The sequence below is a fragment of the Teleopsis dalmanni genome, chromosome X (genome assembly GCF_002237135.1).
Source record: "Teleopsis dalmanni isolate 2A chromosome X, ASM223713v2, whole genome shotgun sequence".
Classification (NCBI taxonomy): domain Eukaryota; kingdom Metazoa; phylum Arthropoda; class Insecta; order Diptera; family Diopsidae; genus Teleopsis; species Teleopsis dalmanni.
In genome coordinates, this window is record NC_051848.1 from 19,277,425 (window position 1) to 19,302,611 (window position 25,187).

The 25,187-nt window shown below is 28.3% G+C and overlaps 2 protein-coding genes across 5 annotated transcripts in view; one reads left to right on the forward strand and one right to left on the reverse strand.

Annotated features, from left to right (window-relative positions):
• LOC119662215 lies at positions 1–11,394 on the reverse strand. Of its 4 annotated transcripts, XM_038071788.1 has the most exons (7): positions 11,348–11,394; positions 8,540–8,669; positions 7,920–8,480; positions 6,645–7,862; positions 6,495–6,585; positions 2,056–2,838; positions 1–368 (listed from the first exon to the last, which is right to left on the reverse strand). In XM_038071788.1, exons 4-7 carry the CDS (start codon positions 6,659–6,661, stop codon positions 306–308), a joined length of 954 nt encoding a protein of 317 aa, XP_037927716.1. In that variant the 5' UTR covers positions 6,662–7,862; positions 7,920–8,480; positions 8,540–8,669; positions 11,348–11,394; the 3' UTR covers positions 1–305. The 4 variants fall into 4 exon arrangements, with proteins under 4 accessions (XP_037927716.1, XP_037927715.1, XP_037927718.1 ...); XM_038071787.1 differs by having other exon boundaries at positions 6,645–8,480; XM_038071790.1 differs by lacking the exons at positions 6,495–6,585; positions 6,645–7,862; positions 7,920–8,480; positions 8,540–8,669; positions 11,348–11,394 and adding an exon at positions 3,060–3,187.
• LOC119662214 (transmembrane protein 214) overlaps positions 8,853–25,187 on the forward strand; it is a 23,802-nt gene continuing 7,467 nt past the window's right edge. The window contains exons 1-8 of the mRNA XM_038071786.1: positions 8,853–9,115; positions 9,183–9,490; positions 9,563–9,784; positions 9,865–10,030; positions 10,487–10,586; positions 10,650–10,764; positions 10,850–11,048; positions 11,115–11,245. Of these exons, the coding sequence (XP_037927714.1) occupies positions 8,992–9,115; positions 9,183–9,490; positions 9,563–9,784; positions 9,865–10,030; positions 10,487–10,586; positions 10,650–10,764; positions 10,850–11,048; positions 11,115–11,245 (1,365 nt within the window). The 5' untranslated portion in view covers positions 8,853–8,991. The remainder of the gene's footprint in view (positions 9,116–9,182; positions 9,491–9,562; positions 9,785–9,864; positions 10,031–10,486; positions 10,587–10,649; positions 10,765–10,849; positions 11,049–11,114; positions 11,246–25,187) is intronic.

A 25,187-nucleotide genomic window follows, 5' to 3' on the forward strand; every position in this document is an offset into this window, starting at 1 on the left:
TTAAATATAAAATTTACAATTATAAAAAAATGGCATTTTATCTACGCATAATTATCACAAATTTTTAAATGAGATTGTGAATACCCTTATTCATTAATTTTATTTTACATAAATTATGTCGGTTTACTCTAATGCACTTCTACCTATTGCTTTTTAGTGACTTTATAGATTTTGTTGTTTATATGAAATGTTACTTACACGTACGTTGTGATGTCGATGATCATACTCTTTTTTGGTATATATTATAAATTTAATTTATTTAAGTCTCTTGCTTCATAAAAACGTTCCAACGCAGACTCAATTTCCTATAATTGTTTACGTTCTGGTGTTGGAATTTTGGTGAGTGGCAAACGAGATGTGTTCATTTCCTAAAAAAAACGAAGTTGACAAATTATATGTTATATTGATAATGAGTTCATTTTTTTATATCTGTTATATAACAGTTATTATAAAAATCTGTTATATATTGCTAAATAGATGTTAATATGTATTAGTTGAATCTATCAATATTATTACTGATATTATATTCTTATATAACACGATTCTTATATACTACGAAGACAATGCAACTGATATGTTCGTGGAAGTTATTTGGTAACCATAACAAGGGGTGTTAACATATCCTAATTGTAGACATATCAGTTCTTTTGTATGTTTCCATAAAAAATTATGTAATTATCTTAAAAATTTAGAAAATAACTAGTGTTAAACTTTATCTATAAGGTATTGTATGCAATCTTAAAAGTATGTCATTAATGTATTCCTTCATTGAAAAATAATTTCGAATATAATTACATCATATAATTCTAGTACATTGAAGTTGAAGAGAAAATTTTTAATTATAAACACTCAAATCTATGTTTTGTAATTTGTCTTATTCTTGCCGTAACGTTTTACTGAAAGAGTGTTATTGTTGTTGTTGTAACTTGAAAGGATCTGTAAAGTAGATAAAATAAAAGAAATTACAAGACGAACACATAGGTTCGAATCTGGATGGGTGTTGGTTGTGTGAGGAAAGGAGATTATTTGGGGGTGGATTGGAGGTGTGGGATTTAAATTGAAGTTTACCAGGATAAAGGCGGATGCGCCTAGCCACTCCGATTGGATTCAGATTTGTGCGTGCCTCGTGACAGGAAAACGGATGGCCGACATCATTTGGGTTGGAGTTGAAGTGGGGCACACATTGAGGGTTAACGCATTAATGCGTGACAAGTGACTGTTTAGCTCATGGCTATATCCTGATCTGAATTGATCAGGATTCTTGATCCTGCAATTTTCGATGCACGAGAATGGTGTCGGTATTCCAAAAGTGGCAAGAAAATTGAGAAGATACACATACATTTTTTAAATGTAAAAGAGTTATATCTTTATACTGATTAAGGCCTATGTAAATAATTTCATCAATCCAATTAATGAATTTTTGCATTCCGAATCTCTAAATTAAATGATTACATTTTACAAAGTTTTTGAAGAACAACTAATATTGTTTGTCTTCCTTTTCGATAATTTATACCAATTTTTTATATATTTTAAGTGTTATTAAATTATGATTGTGCTATAACGTATAATATTTTCTATAGACCAATGTTGATGTTGCAACCCGACAGTTTCTGAAACCTGAGAGTGCTTTAACATTTTTGTTTGGAATTTTGGATGTTTTAGGCGATAAATTCGTAATGAATACCGAATTATAACAGAAGGTTAATGAAGGTCCGTCTATAAGATGACATGGTGAATCACTTCCTAAATCTTAATTTACTTAATATTTTATAGGTTTTTCCCAATATTATATATAAGCATAAATTATTTAAACAGTTTTCAAGTAACCATAAAAAACTTTCAACAATTGAGTTTCAACTTTTGTTAAATTTTATTAATAACATAATGATCATAATAGATGATCGAACCGTAAAGGATTTCTTATAACTAATCTGAAATAGATTAAATATATACATAATATTAAAAATAATAGGACTAATTAATTTTGATACTAAACCTAATCAGGTCTGGAGAATAAAATAAAACTGATAAGTAATGAAATTACATGTATTGTACCTTAACGACTTGTGATGCAAATCCAGTACCGCCACAGCAAAGACATAAATTGTTATAACCATGCTTAATTTTTTTCTTGTATTTTGCATAAAGATTCGATCTTCGGAGTTCGCATTGCAATCGTAGATATTCATATTCAGAGAGTTGTGATAAGTTTTCAATTGTGCTACGGTCGTTTTCCAGACTTGAAGCTGTGGTTGTTGTTGTTGTAGCTGTGGCAATACTGCTAGCACTAGTAGCATTCGAGTCATCACATCTAGAGAGACGTACTTCACAGTCTTGTGATAGCTGATTATGCTGTTCCTGCAATAGAAATTGCGCATTTCTTACTCGCTGATCACATATTTGTGTTTCTTCCTCAGTGTGAAAAAATTCTGAATACTCAGAACTATTATCATTCGCTAAACGGTATTGAAAATCAGAATTGGTATTCACACTATGTGACATAGATTCATTCGAGGAAGTATCATCGTGATTTTGTAATGCTGACATGATTTTTTGTTGATATATAAATTCTTGCTGTTCAACAGCGCTATTTGCGGGAAAATTTCTTCGCAATGAGTAATCAGATATAATTTGTGCTTGCCGTATGGCCTTGTATTCATGTTCCTCACTGCTATCCGCTTTTACCATATTTATTTCTGTTACTTGCTCATTGCTCTCTGATGTTTTTGGTGGTCTTTTGTAATCGGGATCAAGACGTCGCATCATGCGTAAACGACGCGTCCGTTCTTTTGCTGCTGAACGTAATTGGAATTCAGACTTTTTCTTCAATCTTGGCATCTTTAAAACACAGAAATTAATAATGTTTTATAAAAACAATAAAGATACACATTTTTATTTATTATAAAACACTACCTCGGATGGTATGTGATTTAAAAATAAATTTTATTAATAATTTAAAATTTTTTCTATATTTTATTCGAACTCTTCTTTATCTTTTGACTCTTGTTTATTATTTGTTAGTTACTCTGAACACAGCTCGACTGAATTTTGACTTTTACCTGTGAACGTACACGTTTGATGAACCAAAAGGCGAACGAGTGAATACAATTTCTTGACAGGAGTGTAGAGTTAACACGAGTGGTGAATTATTCATTGCATTTGTTTATAAAACTCTACAAAATTGGAAATTCAATTCAAACGTTTATATCATCAACTATTCAATTTGTTATAATGACTTCGTTACTTTAACTTTTAAAACTTCTATAAATCCATTACATGGAATTTTTTATTAAATTTTTTGGGAAAAACTGAATATAAAAACTCTTCTATATATTATTAATAAATAGTAATATGGAACTGATTATACAAATACACTTAAAATTGTTAAATTGACTATTTATATTCATACATTTATTTAAAAGCAAATACGTTATTTATTAATAAATCTGCTAAATAATTTGTTGTTTGTGCTAATTACGTTAAAATTTCATAAAAAAATAATAATTCCTTTATATTTCAAATAACAGGAGGCTACACTCTTATAATATTGTATATAAATAGAAGATAATTTTTTTATTATTTAATTATTGTGACAACATCGGATTAGAGATGATAAATTATTTTAATATTTAATTATATATTATAAATTATTAATAGTTAATATATTAATAATTATTTTAATTATATATTACATTCTTATATAATATATTCACTTACAATTATAAACCTAAGTAGCAAATTTAGTATGGTGTTCACATTCTATTAACGTTATTTGTTAAGTTTAGATCTACGCATTTGCAAATTGCAATAGTGTTAAAGTATTGTACGAACAAATATCGTTTAATACATATAAATACACATTTATTTAAATATAAATATTATGTTAAAGTTATAAAGAACTTTTATAATGAATTTATGAGTATTTAATATTGTATCTTTAAAAAATTAAGATTTCTTAAATGATCATAAATTTTGAGTTCTGGAAATGATTTCAATTTGATATAGATACAAATGTATCTGTTTTAATATTACATAAATTACATAAATAATATTTATATAGATAATAGTTAAAAAAGCTGTTAAAATTATTTAGTTATATAAAATTTATATAAAGTTTTAAATTTTTGGTAATAATAAGTAATCAAAGTAATTAAAGTTCTAGCTAGATGAACTTCAGGATCAAGAATATTATTGCATTGTCATTAGTATTAAACTATATAACAAATACTTTTTAATAACTAGAAAACTGATTTTAGATGAAAACAAGATTTGTTTAATTTTTACAATATATTAGTTAAATTTTTATCAATTGTTCGTTAATTTAATTTCAGGCTCACGAAAATATAAACCACTCCACCAATTTTAACATTTTAAAAATGAATAGACTAAAACTACAAATAGTTTTACTTTTATTGTAAAAGAAAGATATTATAACCAAAATAGTGGAAGAAAATAATAGAACAATGAAAATTTTAGAAATATCCCGTATAAAATTAACAAAATTTTGAGAAATGCGATTACAACTCTTTAATAAAATGGCAATACTTACGACTTCTAACTCTTAGCGAACTATTTCGCAAATTGTGTCCTTTCTACATTTCTTGCCGTTAATTGAATACTCTTCCTCTTCTTGCATGCAATTTTTTATCTCCCTTTTTTCTCCATATTTTTAGTTTTCTTTTTTTTTTATCAAAAATTAACAGCTGAAAATTGAAACCTTAAACTGCTTTTAAGATGTGATGTTTCTTACTAAAAGTGATGTTAATCTGCTTTTAGTAAGCCTAAAGTGCTTTTAAGCAAAATTCAGTTTAGTGAGTTTACACGACCTTAAAATCGGTTTTAAGAGCCTTAAAACAGTTTTTAAAGTACGCGTCAACGGGGTGATATATTTAAAACTTGCGTAAACATAGTGATAAAAATAATACTAATACTGCAATAGAACTAGTAGGTTGGAAATTTTTAATACTCATTTTGAGAACTATTCAATATGTAAGTTACTGAAATAAATAGTCGATCGTTAACTCCGACTCGATTAATTCGATTAAATATAAAAAATATGTATAAAAAACTTTATTATAGAGGAAAACTAATTATTAAAATACATTTATTTTTAATCGGACTTAGAACTTTAATATTAATATAAAAAATACAGTCTAAATTCTTCGATATGCTTATATAAATTAAGTTACACCATACACCACTCTTACACCACTCTTCCCCTAGGCGCGCACCAGCACAAAATTGTGTCATTCATCATTACAGAATGCATCACACAATTTTGAAACTATTGTGTATGAACTACGAAATATATTTTGATTACATTCAACTGTTCTGTAATTATTTCTTGGTGCAGCGTCTCTTATAAAAAGAAAGCATGGTGAATTCATCTCGTTTAAGTTTATCACAGTGCACGATTATCCCTAATTGATTGTCATGGATAATTTTTGGATAGTTAGCGAATATTACGATATATATTATAACTCCTATAGAATATTTTCAAAAAAAAAGTGCCTTGTTAATGAAACTATCTCAGGTATTCAAAATATTTTGAAAACTATTTTTACCTGTATTTTTTTCAAATCGTTTGGAAACAAAGAAATTTCTGGGAAGTAACAAAATAAAAGTATCTAAAATATACTAATTTAAAGGTTAAGTGAATAAATTGCATTGCCACACGTAGATCTATTGTAAAGAGTTGGCGGGAAAATGATTTCTTAAACGTCTTCATGACAAATTTCCAATTTTAACATCGATATAATCGATATAATATAATGAAGTATATATAGTATAATATAATATAGTAATACATCGATCATTTTTTATTTTTATGTGTGTAATATATGTATTACACATTATTTTTTACAGATATACACAAATTATAAAAACTATAATTAAATAATTATAATTAAATAAATTTTATTAAAAAAATTTATTTAAGTCTAATCTAACCTACGGTCTTCAATTTTTCCACTGCCTATAAGTGTTATGTGATTGATAGATAAATGATATACAATTTGAAGTTAGCAACATAAACACAAAGAACTCTTGTCGAGCATTACGAAGCTTTGATCAAGCATTTCACATTTGGGAAGTTTCGAGCTCCTCCCACAATTAATCTGCGTTATGTTAAATTTTACTTTTATTTTGGTTCATACAAACCATGATAAAGTAGTGAAGGAAAAAAATTGGTGTAAGAGAGAACTAAAGGGATTAACAAGTTTTATTTGTTAAATATAAATGCAAAAGAAATAAAAGAGATTAGAATTCAAAAAGAATTAATTTTATTTTATAAGCTGAGGTCAGGTTAATGGCGTTATCAACGTACATTTTGAGAAAACTTGTGTTTAAAATTATAAAGGTTATACGTTGGTACTAATTAGCCTCAATTATGATTATAATTTTATTTGGCAAATTCTGTTAAATGTTCGTAGTATCTTCAAAAATTTATAACAATTTTCATGCATTAAACCTACAATTTTTTTTTTAATTCTTACCGACATATCATAAGACGTAGGTAACTCCAACATTTGTCCTGAATGTATCTTTATTAAATTGATAACACTAAATGTCATTCCGACGGATTCACTGAAAGATACAAATATTTTGAAAATTATTATTAAGAGATTTTAAATAAAGACACTCACAGTCCATGTAATGACATTTGAAAAGATACAGGAAGGCGATTATGGGATGACGCAAATTGATTATTCTTTTTCTTTTGTTTTTAATTCTTCAGGATCAACGAAGCGTTTCATCTAAATGATTATAGATAGTACTTAATTTTAAGTACTGTTCTGTTTTTGTTCCAAAAGTCACCCCGTAACATTAAAAGTTGATAGTGGTAAAACCATATAAACCATTTAAATATACACATATTTACTTTCATTCTTGGCACATTAATTTGTGATCGATTTTAAACTGACTCTTATTTCGCAGGAGTGTATACGAACCCAATTTGATCAACACATACATGGATGTTTTAACGCATTTGTAAAAATACTGACTACTGCATATTGATGTCGGATACTATTGATGTTATATCTGCATCTACAGTTCACATTCTAGACGTACTGATTTCACCCGACCTAATACATAATGGTAGTTGATGCCTTTTTCTTTGCACTACTTTGTGATTAATTAAAAATTGGCATTTATTTCCGAACTGGAGTGTAAACTTATCTAAATTCTTTTCTAAATGTGCAGTATTTATCTGAGAAAGAATTATTGTAACAATGCTGACTGATTAATGCACATCTATGCTTTACAATTCCATTGTTGATAACCATAGAGCACAGACCTTAGAGTTTATGTTGCAAAATTTATTTGCCACCAGAAAGCCAAATAAATCATCAAAATTTTAGAAACTACAATAATATCTTTATGGATTATTGAACTGAATTATATCCACCGGACGTGTGTCGATGGTAAGTTTTGTTTTATCATTACGGGTCTTGCTAGAATATCTATTCTATTGTTTCAGATCTATTGATCTATTGTTTCAGATCAAGCTTTCAGAGAGATAGTGCTTAATAAATCAATATTTCATTTTAAGTTTCTGCTGTAAACACGCATTATGGTGTAACAGGCTCACTACTCAATTGTAAAGCAAATGATATATATATATATATATATATATATAGATGAATTGTTATTTCTTTCGTAGTAAACTGAATATATTTCCATTGTTTCGAAACACTGTCTAAGTGCGTGTAGAGTGTAAGTGCCTTTTCATCATTTTTTCATTTATATCATTGTTAAAAAAGAGCAATAAAGTTCACCAGTTTCCACAAAATGCAACTGTTTCGAAGTAGTTCAACCGTTTGCGAGCAGTTTATCCGTTTCTAAGTCCTTGACTGCTTAATCTTCATTATAACGAAAAGTGATAGTACAACAGGGGTTTATTTAAAGCTCATACTAACATCGTTCCAATTGGCTATCCATTTTGTAATATTGTGTATATTATCACGCCTTTAGCTTGAATTGTTATGAGTATCGCATCTTCATAAGAATTTCCGGTAAAAATAATGTTCAGATAGGGTGTTTGAAGATCTTCGTCTTTCATTATTATATGACGTTAATGAAACGCACAAATGCCAAGTGTCAATTGATTTTGAATTCACTGCAATTTCTTGGGTTATTCAATATTGCAACTAGCAAAGCTTAACATCTAAAAAAACTTTATTCGATTTTTAATAGAAATATATACGATATTTTGTGTTTTTCTATTATAAGCGTTTTATCTGAGATTTTCTAAATTGATGATTATTTTTGCGTAGTTGTTGTATTTCCTTTGGTTATAAAGTTCTGACCGCAGTTTTATATCTAAATATAAAAAAAATTTGTTAAACTTCAACTTGATTTCGTTTTTACGTAAATATTTCTCTTATTGCCATATTCAGAAATCCAATTAGATTATACTTCCGTGAAAGTTCTTAGTCCGCTTTCAATTCACTACCAGCATAAACAATCCCAATTAAATACTAAAGAATTGTATATATTTAAACACAAATATTTTTTAAAAATAAAATAGTAAACTCACCAAACAGTTATTCTGTTTAATTTTAAGGGTCTGTACTATTTTAGCAATTAGCCACCACAGTTCTGACATATAAGCATCCCTGTACCGTAAAATAAGTGTCAAACAACGAGGGAAGCAAGCAAATCTGCATCTGTCAAATTATAAAATATTTACAATAATATAAAGTTTTTGAATTATTTATTATTCTAATCAACAGCATCTAATGAAGTAGGAAATACTGTTACATAAACAATCTCAAGTTTTATTGTTAGTATAAAATATTTTTTACTCAGACAATAATTACAAGTTTTGTTACTAATTAGGTGCTTATTTTATTGCAACCCTGTGTATACTTCAAAAATTATTGCGGTGCCAGGCTATTTTAATTGTAGCATAGCAAAACTGTGAGTGTTGTTATTTTGATAACGCTACGATTTATCATTTAACAAATTAATAAGTTATTATATTGAAAAATGGCATCCAATCAATGGGAGCTTGTTACAAAAACTAAAAAGCAACGAAATTTAGAACGAAAGCTAGAGGCGCACAATGAGAAAAAACGTTTAGCAGCTGTCGGACCAAGACTGGAAGAAATTTGTAAGTACACAAATATTCTTCAATGAAAATTGCACAATCGTTAAATAAAAATACAATTATTAAATAGTACCAGCATATCAGTATCAAAACTTATTGGCGGGAAGAAGTATTACAGGCGAAAAGGAACGCATTACTTCGTTAAAATCGGCGTCAACAGGTACAAAAAGGAAATCAAAATCGCCGGTAAAAAAAAATTCCAAAGAATATGAAACTAAAAGTATGAAACAGCAAAACGTTAATCAAACACCCAAACCAGCAGCTAAAAGTAAAGGACTGGAGGCCACTATACGCGAAATAACAGTAGAAAAATTTATAACACAGTTAGAACAATTAAAGACCACATATGTCGCTTCGGAGCTGCTGTGGTTAAAAGGCGTAAGTGTGTTTGATATAACTTCGAAAAATCCAGTGTCTACAGAAGAATAAAGTGTCTATAATTTAATTTAGGTTGCGAGCTTTTTTAATTCGAATTTAGTATTCGATTGCGATCCAGTATTTTCAGGAAAATCAGCACAGTACCCAAGCAATTTATTACCGTTGCCGTTGAAACAAGCATTATTGCAGTTTCTACAAACTGTCGCCTTCGTTAATTTGCAGTATTTCTTCAGCAGTACGCTGACACAGATGACAATGGATTTAAGTAAAAATATGCCAGTTGTTGGTTACAAAGTAAGTGATATCGTCTGATATTGTTTAATACAAATATGTAATTCTATAAATGTGCTTATGCTCACTTTAACAATTTTTAGTTAATTCTGCAAATAGTTGGACAAAATTGGCCAAGTGTTTGCTCAGAAAATATGGCTACAACGGCTATGCTGCGAAACTCGTATCAGAATCGCAGTAATATATGCTTAAGTATCCTTTGGGCTGTTGGACAATGCGGCTATATAAGTCTTATGGAGGGTTTAAAAGGTTAATATTTCTAGATAGTAAGGTACATTATTTTTATATTTTCATATTGAAAAACAGAATATGATTTCTAAGTAAGACAAGGAAAAAAGTAAAAAACATAGATTATTATTAAGTTAAAAAAAAATGATGAAAGTGATCAGAAGTCATAGTTACAACTAGTGAATTGGTATAGACGAATAATGTTTCTAAATAATATTGAAATATTTTGAAATGTTTCTAATATTTGTAAGTCAATGGTATCACAACATAAGCTTACATATCCTGAGTGTATCGATTTCAATTAAAAAAACTTTGATTATGATCACACGTACCCATCTATCTACCTATTGTATACTAAATATTAGATATATAAGATTGAAACAAATTAGAGTTATAAAAGAAATTGTATAAAAAAAGTTTCAGAATTATATATTTATAATTTTTTATTATGTTTGATATTATTGTTTGTATTTTCAGTGTGGCAAAATTTAATGGTTCCTGTTTTAGAGTTTAAAAGCTACAGTAGATTCGTGTCCGAGTATATAGAGAAGGTGTTACACGTAGCCGATGATCAAAGGTAACTAAAAAATTAACTAAAACAAAATGGTATTCCCTTAACTTTACAAAATTGTGTCTACAGTTTGAAACTAAACCAAAACCAATTTTTTCAAACCTTTAAAATATTGAAAACTTCGTCAAATGGTCTACCTAGAGAATGTCAAGAAGCACTGATGCGTAGTGCGGATGCAATACTTGTAAGTTAGACGAATAACTTTCATATAAAAATGATCATTTATTTATTGATTATAAATAATTGATTATTATTTTTGAAATTATCAGCAAAAGTTTATAGCAACATCTATGAAACAATCCAATATATTCCTGACGCTCTTACGTGATCTGCACGATGAAAAAAAGAATCTCATAGAAATCAAAGGGTGCATTAGTTGCTTAAATAAAGGCAATGACAGCTTCAGGGTATGGAAAATGAATTATAAAAAACAACTCCTACCAACATTAATTCTCTTGAGAAGTATAAGTAAGTTTATTTACTTAACATTTATTATTAAAAAATCAAAACAATAAACGCTTACACTATGTATAGGTAAAAACTTTGATGGCATTGCAGCACCTTTAGAAAAATCCGAAGCATTCCATGAATTTTTAACACAAGTTCAAATTTTAAGCAACGAATTACGTGATCCCAACATGGATATCATCATGAACATAATACAGGTAATTAATAAAAGTAATAATGAGTTTTGTAGTATTAGTAACATTTTCTTAAAGAGCTGACTGAGTTTGTTTATTTATTGTTTTGCTTCTTTAATTACTCACAACAATTTCATACATTTCACTTTAAACACTTTTTTCAGAATTTTTTCCATTTCTTACTCCATCAGTAAACACATAAAATTTGTACTTTAAATTAAAACTTCCATTATGTTTATAAATAACATTAAATTTTTTAAACGAACGTAAACCATTTTAGCCTGCGCATCAAACAAGATCATTCCACACTTCATTCATTAAATACTATTTCAATGAAAATAGTATTTAAAGCATTGTTATTCTGTCAGTTTGTGCAGTCATCTGATAATGTGCAATGTGCTGTCAACTTTCTAACCATTCTATGTTAGAGTGAGATAGCTATAAAAACTTGTGTGTGTCCTTTAACGAACCGTCTGTCCATCCATTTGCTTGTTCGCACTATAATTTTCTTAATAATTATTTGTTGTGAAATATTCTTTTACATATTTTCATTTTACTACTTATTGTAACTCCAGTTCAAAATTTAATAATGTAGGTGCAGAAATAATACATGTTTTGCAGATTTTTTTTTGACAGGCTTTAAAATTTATTTCGGTACTATATCGCTAACCTTTTCTTACTTACGCTTGCTTGCCTATTTGACAGCTGGCATTAGTGTTTATGTGTGTGAGAGTTTACTATGTTAGGAAAAAGATTGTCTGTCTATTTGGATAGCTGGTCTTATTACAAGACCAGCCTAACTAGCTAGTAAACATTATTAGAAAATTTGTACAGGTATAGTTAGGGGACGCATTGTTTTTTTTGTTTTTGCAAATTACTGATATGTGCAGGTAAAAATAATAATAAATTAATATATTTAATGAGAAAAAATACTTCTACGGGCTTTTCGCTAAACATATTCAATGCTGTGTTTAGATCATTGTACTTAACTCAACAAATATGCAGCAATATATGCTTTTTTTTGTATATAGAATCCATGGAAAATCCATATAAAAATATTTCTTTCGAAGATGTTCAATGCATGTACTCTATGCATTTATTTTTGTAAAACAATTATAAATTTATAAAATATAATATTTTGTTCTAACCCTTGTGGAGAGCAGTAACCAATTATCACTAATAGCAAATTTTTTATAAAACTAATTGAAGTACTATTTTTAAAATATGTATACTATCCCATTTTTTTTTTGAGTTGCCTATCAACATTAATTTTATATCTTCATTGACACAGCATTAAAAGTGAAAAAGTAATATAAATATTTGTAATCATTCCCAGTTTGACATCACATATAATTTCATAAAATACAATTTCTTGATTATTAACATATTTTTCATATCTCACAAAATTGGCAATTGGAAAATTAGCAATATTGGACGAATAATGCGTTAGTGCAGTAATCACACACACAGACGATAAAAGTACTGAAATTAGAATGAAGTTTATTGTGTTTCCCCACCTCAAATATTCTAAACTTGATCTAATTATAGATAGCATATAGTCTCACTTTATCACTAGCTAAAAACAAATTTTTGTTCGCAAACATAATTGGTAAAAAATATATACATGCATATAAGTGCATTTGAATATAAATGGTATAAAACGGAAATTGGTATAAAAATGTCAAAATTTAGTCAGTGCAGACCCTTTGTTGGAAATTCAAGGTTCAAACATCTGTTAGGTCAACGTTTCGAGATTATTCGCCTATGGCGACGAAGTACCGTTTAACACTTCTGTTCAAATTTTGTCGTTTGCAAGAACAAAACGGGTAGATTTAGATTGGCTTCTATATAGGAAGATTTACATCCCAACGACAAAGCAAGTCAATTTATGTTCTTGGTTTTAACGTTTGCACAGGGACTACACATTAAAAACCCTTTCTATGCCGTTTAACCCTCTCTATATACATGGACTTTATAAGCAGATTTACGAAGCGCGTTACAACAAATCGAGTTAAAAAAACAGATTTTGAATCTGCATTGACTGCATTGACAGTGGGTTAGATTTTACAAAAGTTTTATTTATTTATTGTTAATAAATATAGAAACCAACTGGTCTACCCCGGTTAGAATTTATATCTGGTAAAAAGAAATTAAATATATTGATATAAAAACTTTTATCAAAAGAAATAAATTTTATTGATATTGTGTGTAAACTTCAAAAATGGCAGTTAAAAAGTGATTTCCTGATTCATTGCCTTCTGCTCTTGTTGCTGTAGGTGGGCTTACAAGACTACTACTGATTGGTATCATTTATCAAATTAGATACCCAGGTATTGTTGTTGAGTGGTACTTGGTTTTTGCTGTTGCAAGTGATTTTGGGTCGTAGATCCGCCTACTCCTAGAACCAGCAAGTGTTGTGTACCATTTCTCTGCTACATTTATCAGAAAACCACACTACATTAGCTGCAGTAATAGTAATAATAACATTTTGATTATATTTTAAAAATATGATTCTTACATCTCTAATGATTCTATAGAGTGTAATAGACGGCAACGACGCCCGACGTTTGTCAATGATCTGCGCCCTACCCTGCATGGTAGAAATGCTGTACTCATGTACCTGATAGAAATGCCAAGTTATTAATTATAAATCTATAGCTTATTTTTTCTTAAACGTATAATACATGGGTTAACCAGTTAACCATTTACTTGAACTATTTGATATATTTAGGTTGGTACAGTGTTTAGAAGATGTCTTATTTAAAATTGCAATCTGTCTCTTTTGCTTTTCTAAAATGTTCGTGATGTTAAAAAGTGATGTCAATTTTATTTTCAACCTGTATGATTTACTTTTGAGAGCTGAAAAATTTTTCAATAAACGATCCTTCTGCTTAACTGCTTAAGTTGTTGTTGCTGTTGTAACCCGCTGGGATCTGCTTGTGAAGTCTCTTTGGGAGCTGTTCAACGGCACTTGGTCGTCGTTAGGAATATTGTATATAAACTATTCATATATAAACTATTCATAAACTCATGGGTGAATGTTAACGTCAATGTTAATTCATATGTTTTATGTTAAGCATAAAAATATAAAATTCATTGTAATTATTCTCGATTTTAAATTGTAAACTCTCATCAGATTAAAAGGAATTTAGAAACTTACCCCCTGGGTTAAACCCTGGGTTTAAATAAGAAATTTTATCCTGCGATAGCTCAACCGATTTCATAGGCTGATGACTTATTGGACAACATGAAAAGGGATCCTAAGTTAAGAGTTGTGTATCGATTATTTGGCAGACATGTCAGTGTGAATTTGTGGTATTTAACGCATGGGACAAAACGAAACTGAAATGGAATGAAATATCTATCCCTTCAAAAACAATAGTTTGTATTTAAAAGTGGATAAGGATATGATTTTTGAAAATCATACTTAAAACATTTCATTTGGCTTTATTAGTCATAGCAATTATAGTCATGTCTAGTTTTTGATTTCAAAAATCTGTTTTCACAATGGGTGTCGCATTCGTTAAAACAATGCAATAAACACATTCAATACTATGGATGAGATCAAGATCCTCAATCAAAACAATAAGATAAGCAGTGGTGTGAACCTAACTCTTTGACTCCCAAGCAAATTCGTTCTAAAACTCGACCAAAAAAGAGTTAGTGCCAGCTTTTGAAATGCAAATAAAATTTATTTTTGTTGTTGGACCTAGTCTAATTTACTAAAGAAATTTTGTTTGTAAATTACCTTCAAAACAATAAGCAGACTATTAGTGGAACCTTTCGAATCAATTGCATTCAAACATTCGAGAAAAAAGGACGGTTTATAAAAAAAAGATCAGTTTTAATCGACACACAGCCTCAAGAAGAGATCGTTAATATCAATGATTTAAAGTATGAAGAACAGTATGAAGAAAATTACAAAGATAGGACTGGAATTGTTAACATTTTTAACTAATATATTTAAATTAGTTTGAATTTATGTATTTGAATTTATTAGTAAATGAAATGCTCATATGAGTTTAGTGGATGATTGGAATTTTGCAACATCTTTCCAGTGAACTTTCACAAAAGACGCAAATTTTTTTGCGAGTAAAACCTAACTCAGGATTTTGAAAGTATTGTTATTTTACATATTTTCTTTTGAAAGTTGTGAGTATTTTTTTGCTACTCTGAAAGAAAAAATTACGACTATTTATATTATCCATTGTTATATTAGTACAGTGACTTCGAGAAAGTAATCCCTACATGGAATCAGAAAGATTCTTTCAGTCACACTTTCTAGATAAATTGTAACATTTTAGCGCTCTTATTTTATAATAAAATAGTATGTAATTATTTAAGTATTTTTTTTAGTTATGCATCATGTATGACCCCTTCACAGCACTTTTGTTGGTATTCGCTTCTCTACAAAACCTGAAAATTACAATAAAAACAATATTTGGCTTATTTAGATGTCTTGTTAGAATTTCTTTAATGATTTCAAAGTTGTTTTGCATTAAACAGTTATGTCGGTTATAGATATAATCCATATCACCCAATATGTGATTTGGCGTGTTTTAAATCCTATTAGTTGTCCCAGTATAGTCTTTTTTGATTTTTCTCTTCTTTAAAGGAGACTTTGAGCTAATGAACACATATACTATTCCATTGCAAGATTATTATTCTAATTAACTAAAATAGTATTATAATAAATACCAATTAACTAATTATGTATTAATAATAGAAATTTCTTCAAATGTTTAAACTAAATTAAGAAATCAATATTTCTTAAAGAAGAGTTAAAAAAGAAAACATCTCTTATCAGTTATCACTTTTTATCAAATATAAAATTAACTATTCGTGACTTTATTGATTTATGGTATTGAGAAAATGTATAAAAAGTGTTAATAATATTTATCATGATCAAGCAGCTAGCAACAAAAATATTTTTATTAGTGTATAGAAAACCTCTATTTACCATTTCGAAAAATTTGACAGTGTGCTGTTTAGTTAATTTTGATGAGTTAAGAAATATATAAGGTGTATTTCTTTGACATGAATGCTCCAATAGAACAACTTTTGGTGCTTAAGAATAACTTGGCATCACTGCCTAAACTAGTAAACATATGAAAAATAAGAAAGTTTTAAAACAATTTGCGGTTGAATTTTATAAAAAAGTTTTTTTTATATAAATATATATAAATATAAATAAATATAAATAAATATACATAAATATGAAATAATTGACACTAAAAAGTTATTAGTGAGGTTTATATAATTTTTAAACTTGTATTTAACACTATTTTAGTTTTATTGCAATTGTTTTATAACTTTTTGCTATTATTTTAATGATTGTGTTTGGTATTTATTTATGAATTGCATTTTTTAATAAAAACAGGAATTAAAAATTTCTTAATAAATAACTAACTACTTTACAATCATTAACCTGTGAGTCATTTTCACAAATTTTATTTATAGAGGTTTTTTCGAACAATAGTGAACTACAACAATAAAAATTTTATTTTTTTTTATTATTTTTAATTTTATTTAAAAAAATTACGTTATTAAGAGTCATTAACCTGTGAGTCATTTTCACAAATTTTATTTATAGAGGTTTTTTCGAACAATAGTGAACTACAACAATAAAAATTTTATTTTTTTTATTATTTTAAATTTTAATTAAAAAAATTACGTTATTAAGAGAGTTCGAATAAATTGAAATTTCCAAGGGATTTTTCGCAATGCACTTATGTAAATATTTATGTATTTATTTATTTATTGCACTTATTTATTATTTTTGATTAAAAGTTTTCAAATTGATTTATTTATTTATTAAGCTCTTACTTATTAAATATTTATTAAACATATTTATTTACAATTTTAACACCTAATTTTTATCTAATTTTATCTACTCGAAATTTTATTTCTCTCAATTTACCATCAATTTACTCGAACTCGCATACGGCCTAACACTCGTTAGGGGTTTTGCCAATTTTCTTTCAGAAATCATTCACAATAGATCAGTTTTAATATTTGGCATCATTATAGTGCAAGGGGCTTATATTCGTTAAGCATTTTTAGGAAAGTGGACTTATTTTAGCGCATTTTGTTTTTGCTTTGCATATTAATTTTTAAGCAGCACGTGTTTTATAGGAGAATTTATATTAAAGAAATACAACTATAAATAAAATTAAAATGAATAAGCAACACTGGAAGGCAGCAACTTTATTTCCTACAATATAGAAAACCTATATTCACCACATTTCAGAAAATGCAACAGTGTACTGCTAGAAAAGTACAATATTGTCATATGTGCTGTCGTCTGCCTTCGTGGTGAATTGCTGAAATCCGGTCTTTCAAAAGGGGAGGACTGTAGTGAATTCAGTGACGCCGCAATATTGTGTGAGCACGCCGACGCTAACTCGAGGAGTCGAGAAAATTTTCATTTTTAGTGTTCCAATTAAAATTCGAATTTGAGGCAATAATACATACAAAAAATATATATTAAGTGTTAGGATAATATATAAAATTTTTTTTATTATCGAAACAAATTATTTATTAAAAGGTGCATATTGAAATATAATAAAAATAAAATTTATATTAAATAAAAAAGAATGTGTATGTGTAAGCGCAACGAATTAAATACAATATTTAGAGTTCACAAACAGCATAGAAAGAGCATGAAAAGAAAAATTTGAGAAAAGTCGTAAATAAACGATAAGGTTAAAATGAAAAAATATGCTACGTGGAAGATGAAAGGAAAACGCGAAAGCGGGCGCGTTCGTGTTCCTTATTCAGATTGTGTGTGTGCGCTATGATTTTGTAGTTGCCGGTAATTTTTATTGGTAACATAAAAAGGATATAACAATAATTCATTCTACTCAATTGCAAAAAAAAAAAAAATATGTATATGCATATGAAAATTGTGTCAAGTGGCATTTCTAAATTCAATATTCTGCCGCTGCTGCTACTGTTATTGCCGCCGCTTCTGCTAATTACAGTTTATAATTCTTTTCTACTTTTTTATGAGTGCAAGTTTATGTCATTCTGTCAGTTTTGTTGTTTTGTTGTTTTATGCATGTAAATGTGTCATTATGTATTATACATTTCACACAATTTACACAGTTTTTTCGATTCTTTTGTACTTTTTTAATTAAAACTAAACACAAATGAATGTGAAAATTTAATAATACAACCAACACGCATGTTTTTCAGGCATTAGCACTACACTTATCAACACAAGTAGTACATTTGCAGTTGGTGTAGATAAATGTCAATAAATCTCCTCTGGTCTGTTGAGTTTTTCTTCAATTCTTATCAGAATTTAGTTTTACAACACCAACAATAACAACAATAGTGACAACGAAATCGAAATCGAATATGGAGGAGGTGATATGCGAGTTCTATTCTCAAGGAATCTGACTGTGAACTTATTCAGTGTCAGGTTTTATAATGCATTGGTATCACGTATAATGTAATTTTTTTTTTATTGTTTTTTGTTCTGCATATCGTAAAAACCCTATTGATAACATTGTGATATTTTTCAATTAACATTCTGGCAAGTTTTGCTATATGTTTTATTGGTCTGTTATTAATATGTCGAGTTTATTGCTTGGGAGTGGGCATAACTGATAATCTCTAGAACTTATCGAATGTCTCAACGCCCCTGTTTAAAATGACATAGGTTTTATTAGATCATCGAAAAGTGATCATTCATGTATTGTTTCTAAAATTTAAAAAATCTATATGGATATACAATATTAATAGAAATAACAATAGTACACTGCCAGCTATAACTTATAGGTTTTATTAGATTATCTCAAAGTCATCATATATATATTCTATGTAATAGAAATAACAATGGTACACTGTTAATTATAACTTATATAAATTATGCTTTCCCTAAATAAACGACGTCCCTTAGATGTACTTGGATAAAGCTATTATTGTTATCGTTTAGAATATTTTGGTTGAACCCATTAAGTACCAGGCAATTTTAGACTTGGAATTTTACAGTTAAATTCCTACAGTATTTTACCATAGTAAAATAAAACCAGTTTAAGTAAATAAGAAGAACTTAATATTTATTTGAAAGATTACTCTCACTTTTTCTTTACTTTTTCTTTAAAAAATATTCAAAGCTACCCGGTAAGCTAGATGAAAGTATTGAACTGATGTTCACCAACCATATTCAAATACAGGTATACCTACTGAAAAAACAGCGCTTTTCACACACTAAGAGCGTTTACTAAGGATCTCAATATCAGTGAATAGTTCTGAAATTATTATGAATAATTGAATATTAAAATTCTATTAAACAGTGATTTCTATATTTTGATGTCTGCAGATAAAAACAAGTAAGAGAGTTTATGAGAGTTGATTGTTCTTTTGTACTCTGAAAAGTTTATTTGAATTTTACTTGATAAATTCAAGTGCAGATGAAAAGTAGCTGATCACTTCTAGACGTCTATATAACATAGAATAATGCATACATATATATAGGTATATATAAATATCTAGTGTAATAAGCGTTACGTCTCTATTATAGACTACTAGCTCAGGGAATTTATAGTATATCAAATTGTTTTATTCTAGTGAAAGTAAAAAAATGTTACTATAAATTAAACTTTTCAAGTATCAAATTTTTCAAGACAGTGCATAATTATTATTTTAGATAACAGTTTCTTAACTGTATGTTATACTATGTATTCTAGTTATTTCAAATTCCTAAGGATATCAAACAACTGTTGAAACTCATATGTCGGGATAAAATTTTATAACAAACTTTTTTTTATTGAATATTGCAAACAGTTAACTAGCATGAAAAGTTACAAGTGCTAGAAAACACTAATGCTATTAAAATTGAAATTTTTCTGAATGCACATTTGGATTTTAATATTTCTCTACCTTAATGACTGAGAACAATAAGTGCATTCTGTTCAAAAAGTCAGTACATGTTGGATATTTATTCACTATCCTTGAATTGATATTTACCATCCCTTAATGGATATTTACACTCCATTAATAGATATTCACTATCTACAAGTGAATATATAACATCCCTGACAGAAAGGGACGATACCAAAATCATTAATTTCTTACTGGTTCATGACTAGTTATATAGAAAGTGCCTAAAAAAATTAAAGTCAATTTCCGTTTTGCTATATTATATCTTATTTTAACTTCACGATAAGTAGTTCTTATCGAATAAATGATTTTTGTTTCATGAAAACTATGTTATGTGTTGAATTTTGTCGTAGATACATTCAATTTGTGACAGTTCTTCTCGAACCTTCTTACTTTGATTTTTGATCAAAACTAAAGTATTAGATAACAAATACGATTTTTAGTCGCACTCCTTGGTCCAGTCTTTTCAGTGAACTTCGACGTAGTTCTCGAGTTTTTATTTGATTATAGGACGCTAAATTAAATGTGAAAGCAGAAAGAATTTTGATTTGGGGATCTAAATAAAGTGATTACCGATATAATATTAACTATTTTCTGACTGCGTTTATCATCCATTTTTTTTTTTCACCTTTTAATTTTTAAGGTATTAATATTCAACTGTAGATATGGATGGATGGCATTAGGGATGTCCAGTACGAGATCTGATAACCAACGCTGTAGTTGCTCAATAATGTTGAATGACTGCTATCGTGCTTAGTAAGATAATTGTGTGCTATATACTGAGTCTTAATAAATTGACTATTGTAATTGCATGTCTGTTAAGCGTTTGAACATTTCGTTATTACAATTTGATACCAATAGCTATGATTTAGACTAGAAGAAAAAAATGTGTGAAGAGATTTAAATTCATTTACTAATAATGTTTTGTTCTAGAGAAGATTAAGTGATATTTAAAAACCTATAGTGATATTAATTGTTGAATTTTGGTATCACTAAGCTAATCTATTCTAACCTTTGAACAACATTATCGCCACAAAAGATTTACTAAAAGTCGAAGGTGCTGTATTTGCTGTAGACCACGTTTCCTTATATTTCTTTTTTGTTTTGTTTGTCGAATTTAAATTTATTAAATTTATGCTGAAGAATGTGGTGGAAAGCAAAACACATTTTTTGAAATTGTGTTTTCCTATAGTGTTAAAATTGAATGTTTTTGATTTTTACCGTATTTTATGTCTAAAATGGAATTTACTCGTTAGAAACATTTATTGATGTTTTTGTATATGTTTTATGCTTCTATTGCCGCGAGCTTTCTTCATGGATCGGTTTGTTGGGTTTCTAGTAGAATTACTGGATTGCTTCCTAGACCTTCGTGTTGTAAGTGTAATTTTCTCTTACAATCGTATCGAAATACACGTATTTCAAAGTTGATTGTTCTGTTTATTGACAGAAAAAATCTGTTCTTTAGGTACGTCTATCGATGGTATTTATTTCACTAAGATATTTTTGTTGTGTGAATTAGAAATATAGAATTAAGTAAACATTTTCGATCGTTTAATATTAATTTGCCAATTGTAATGTGAAATGTAATTTTCATTTCAGATCAATTCAGATAATAGAGTATCTGTTATTGCAGCAATGACATAATAAAAGACAATAAGATTTTAAATATTTTGTGTTTAATTAATTCAACTTTTTTACCTTAATTCTCTTATGCCTGTCTTTTATTATTCGATTGCAGTTATTCTTTAATTCGCTGCCACTAAATCTCCGAAAGACTATCAGAATCTTTAAACTAAAACCTGTTACCATGCGGTTTGTTGCTTTTAAACTTTCTAATCTTCAAATATACATTTTTTTTGTATAATTTCATTTTAACTTTTGGCTTTGTTTTTTATAAAAATTGTTTTTTCTTTTGTTTTTGCGTTTATTGAATAAAAGGAAAGTTAAAGGTTTTTTTTATTAAATGATGTGCTTATATCATCTTTTGAATATTTGTAGTACTAAAATAGAAAAGAAATTTGAAAGTAGGTTTTTTATTTATATTAATTTTAAAAAAATAAATTATTGGTCAACATCAACATTCAATATCAGCATCAGCATCATCATCAGCATCAACTTTACTTGATATTGATGATATCTATTAAAAATTTCTTGTTCTTTTTACGTCAACCTATTTATGTATATTTGTGTGAACTATTTTTGACCTTTCACCATAGGGTCAAAAATTTTAACTGCAGTTCTACACTGTAAACACTTGCACACTTGCACACCAAATAAAAATATCTATAAAACGTTGGTTTTATTTTAATCTCAAAAAGAGGCACACAAACGTTTGTTTTTTATATTAAAAAAAAAAAAAAATAAATAAAAACCTCTTATCAGCAGTATGGATAGAGCTAAAATCCGAAACACACCACAACATAAACTCCTGAGCAATCAAAAAACTCAACGGCATTGTTGTTTTTATTTTGGAATGCTGATGTGTTACAGCTACGATTGGTGTATCAACTGCTGTTTTGTTCTGTTCTGTTCTGTTCTGTCACTGATAGTCAGTCACACTATTTTTGGAAATAAAGTTCTAAATGGGTGAAGTACAATAGAGATTAGCAGCGCTGCACAAAGCTGTCTGTGTAGATATGTATATGCGTGCAAACTAAAAAGTAAATATATATTTAAATTAAAAATAATAAACACTTTAAAGGTTTTTCTGCTCACTAATTCTTGATAATCATATTATATGCACCCTACACACCATATGTATGTCTAATCTGATGTGTAAGCAAGAGTGTTAAAGAAAAAGAAACTACTTTGATCATTTCATCTTTAAAAGATAAATTCCAATAATACTTATCTAAGGTTTAAGGACCCGTTGGGTCTTGGTCTCAGAGCAAAAAAAAAAAAAACTTCAAGCTACAAAGAACAACAAGAAATATTAATCGAGTTATCTTATCCTGAAAAAACAGTTGTGGTTGCTTGAATATATTTTTTATTTTATAAATGAAAGACACATCCATTTAATATTTACGTGTCAGAGAGAATAAAAAGAAAAATATAGACGTTGAAACGTTGAAACGTTGAAAATATTTCATTGCCATTTAAAATCTGAAAGGGTCTTCAGAACTTGTTTTAAGTAATCATGAGGTTTTACTTTGAAATGTGTTGCTTTTAAATTTTTATTTATATTTTACTTTAAAAATCTGTAGTTTCAGTTTACGCGGTAAATGATTTTTTCCACCCATCTCTACATAAAATATGTTTATCGTCTATTATTTCGTGTGATCGGTTAAAAAATAAAACCACTGATTAATGTTATAATCAGTTTTCAGTATAGGTATATACTATATATGAAAATCTACTCAATGGTGCAATGAGAAAATCGTTAAGTACTATAAACCTATAATAGCGTGACATTCTAAAAGTCTATTTCTTTGTTTTTCAGTTAGTTATAGAGTTAGTTATAAACTTTTTTGGTTGAATCATAGAATCATAGAATAGTGCGGGACTATGAAACAAGATTTGCAGTACTTTTATAATTAATCTATTGAAATGTTATTACCGTAGTTCATAGTTTGTTCGGCTTTCATAAAATATATATTTAATTGTTCATACTAATTTTTTATTGACTAGTAAAAGTGTGTCTTAAACCAGTTGCAAATTGATCCTCACTGAATCCTTTGCTTATTTTGCAGTCAGAATATTTTCTGTCCAGGTTAGTTTATACATTTTTATATACGAAACATCTCGTTGTGAATATCAGTACACAAAATAAAAAACTTGTATAAAAATTCACTCTGAATACAAAAGTTACTGATAAACTAGCAGACGCTTTTTACTATACCGCATTATTGCGACATCAAGACCTATAAATATAAATAAATGTATTTCATTAAATGTGCCTGAATTAAATGTTGAATTGACCTCATTCAGTTGGTTGCTTCCCTTCAGAGAACAGGAATTTTACCTGAGTTTTTAATGTTCTCATGGATTCTAGATATGTGCAACGCAGCGTGTATCCATTGAATACAAATATCTGTGAGTATGTTTTTCTGAATAGCTACGTAAAGCAATCTGTTCTCAGCGCGATAATTTGCCAACAAATACTCTTTTTTTTGATGTTTTTTTTGTTTGTTAGTTAATGCTTTTTCTCTCCTATAGATTTTTTTCTTAGTATTTATTTCTATTTTTCATTGTATAGATACCTTTTTGAAGATTTTATTTTTTTTGATGATTGTGACGACCATCAAGACCATCAACCTTTAAATTGAGATTGCCATGCCAATGAGCTTGCAACACGTGGCTGAAAAGTAACAAAAACTTCCACCATTTTTATCTTTTTCGTTATTATTTTGTACACTTTTAATTTTGGTTGTTGAATATTTTCTGCTTAAATTTCTTTTTTTCTTTCTTGTGCACTTAATACGTATGAATACTGCCTGCTTGTGTTGTGTATCTTTTTTCTTTTTAAGTGTATATATTTCACTCTGAATACTAAATAAATTGTTTCGTCATCACAGCGCGCCTACACACATATAATTGAGTTTATTTCACTAACTAAATTTGTTTATGGGGAGCTAAAATGGGCCTTTGTCAACGAAACAACGCACACTGCTACAATGAGTAAGCAAACCGGCCGGCTTTGTAATCGTACGTATTTACGAATAAATTCACATATTTGCATAGCATTTAAGACATGCCCTATACCCTACACACTGGTTGCAATATTTCGGGTAAGCCAATACATTTGTACATTTGTTTTCAATTACAATGTGACATACAATGTGATTTATGAGTACACTACGATCGGCATCAGCTTTTAGGGTTGAAATCAATGATGGCTTGTTTGTAGAGACCAACGATTTCTAGTATTTCTACTAAATAAAGTTCAGCGCCATCATATCACGCATCGATAACTGTTTAGAAAGTGTCGAATGCGTCGCCATCATTTTGAAATCAAATCTTCTTTTAAATTCTGTAAAACTTATTTTTTGATAATTATTCAATGTGGCTCAATATCGGACGTCATTGACAGTTACATTTGTACTTGCCTCTTTTTTTATTGAAGAAGTATTCTTTTATA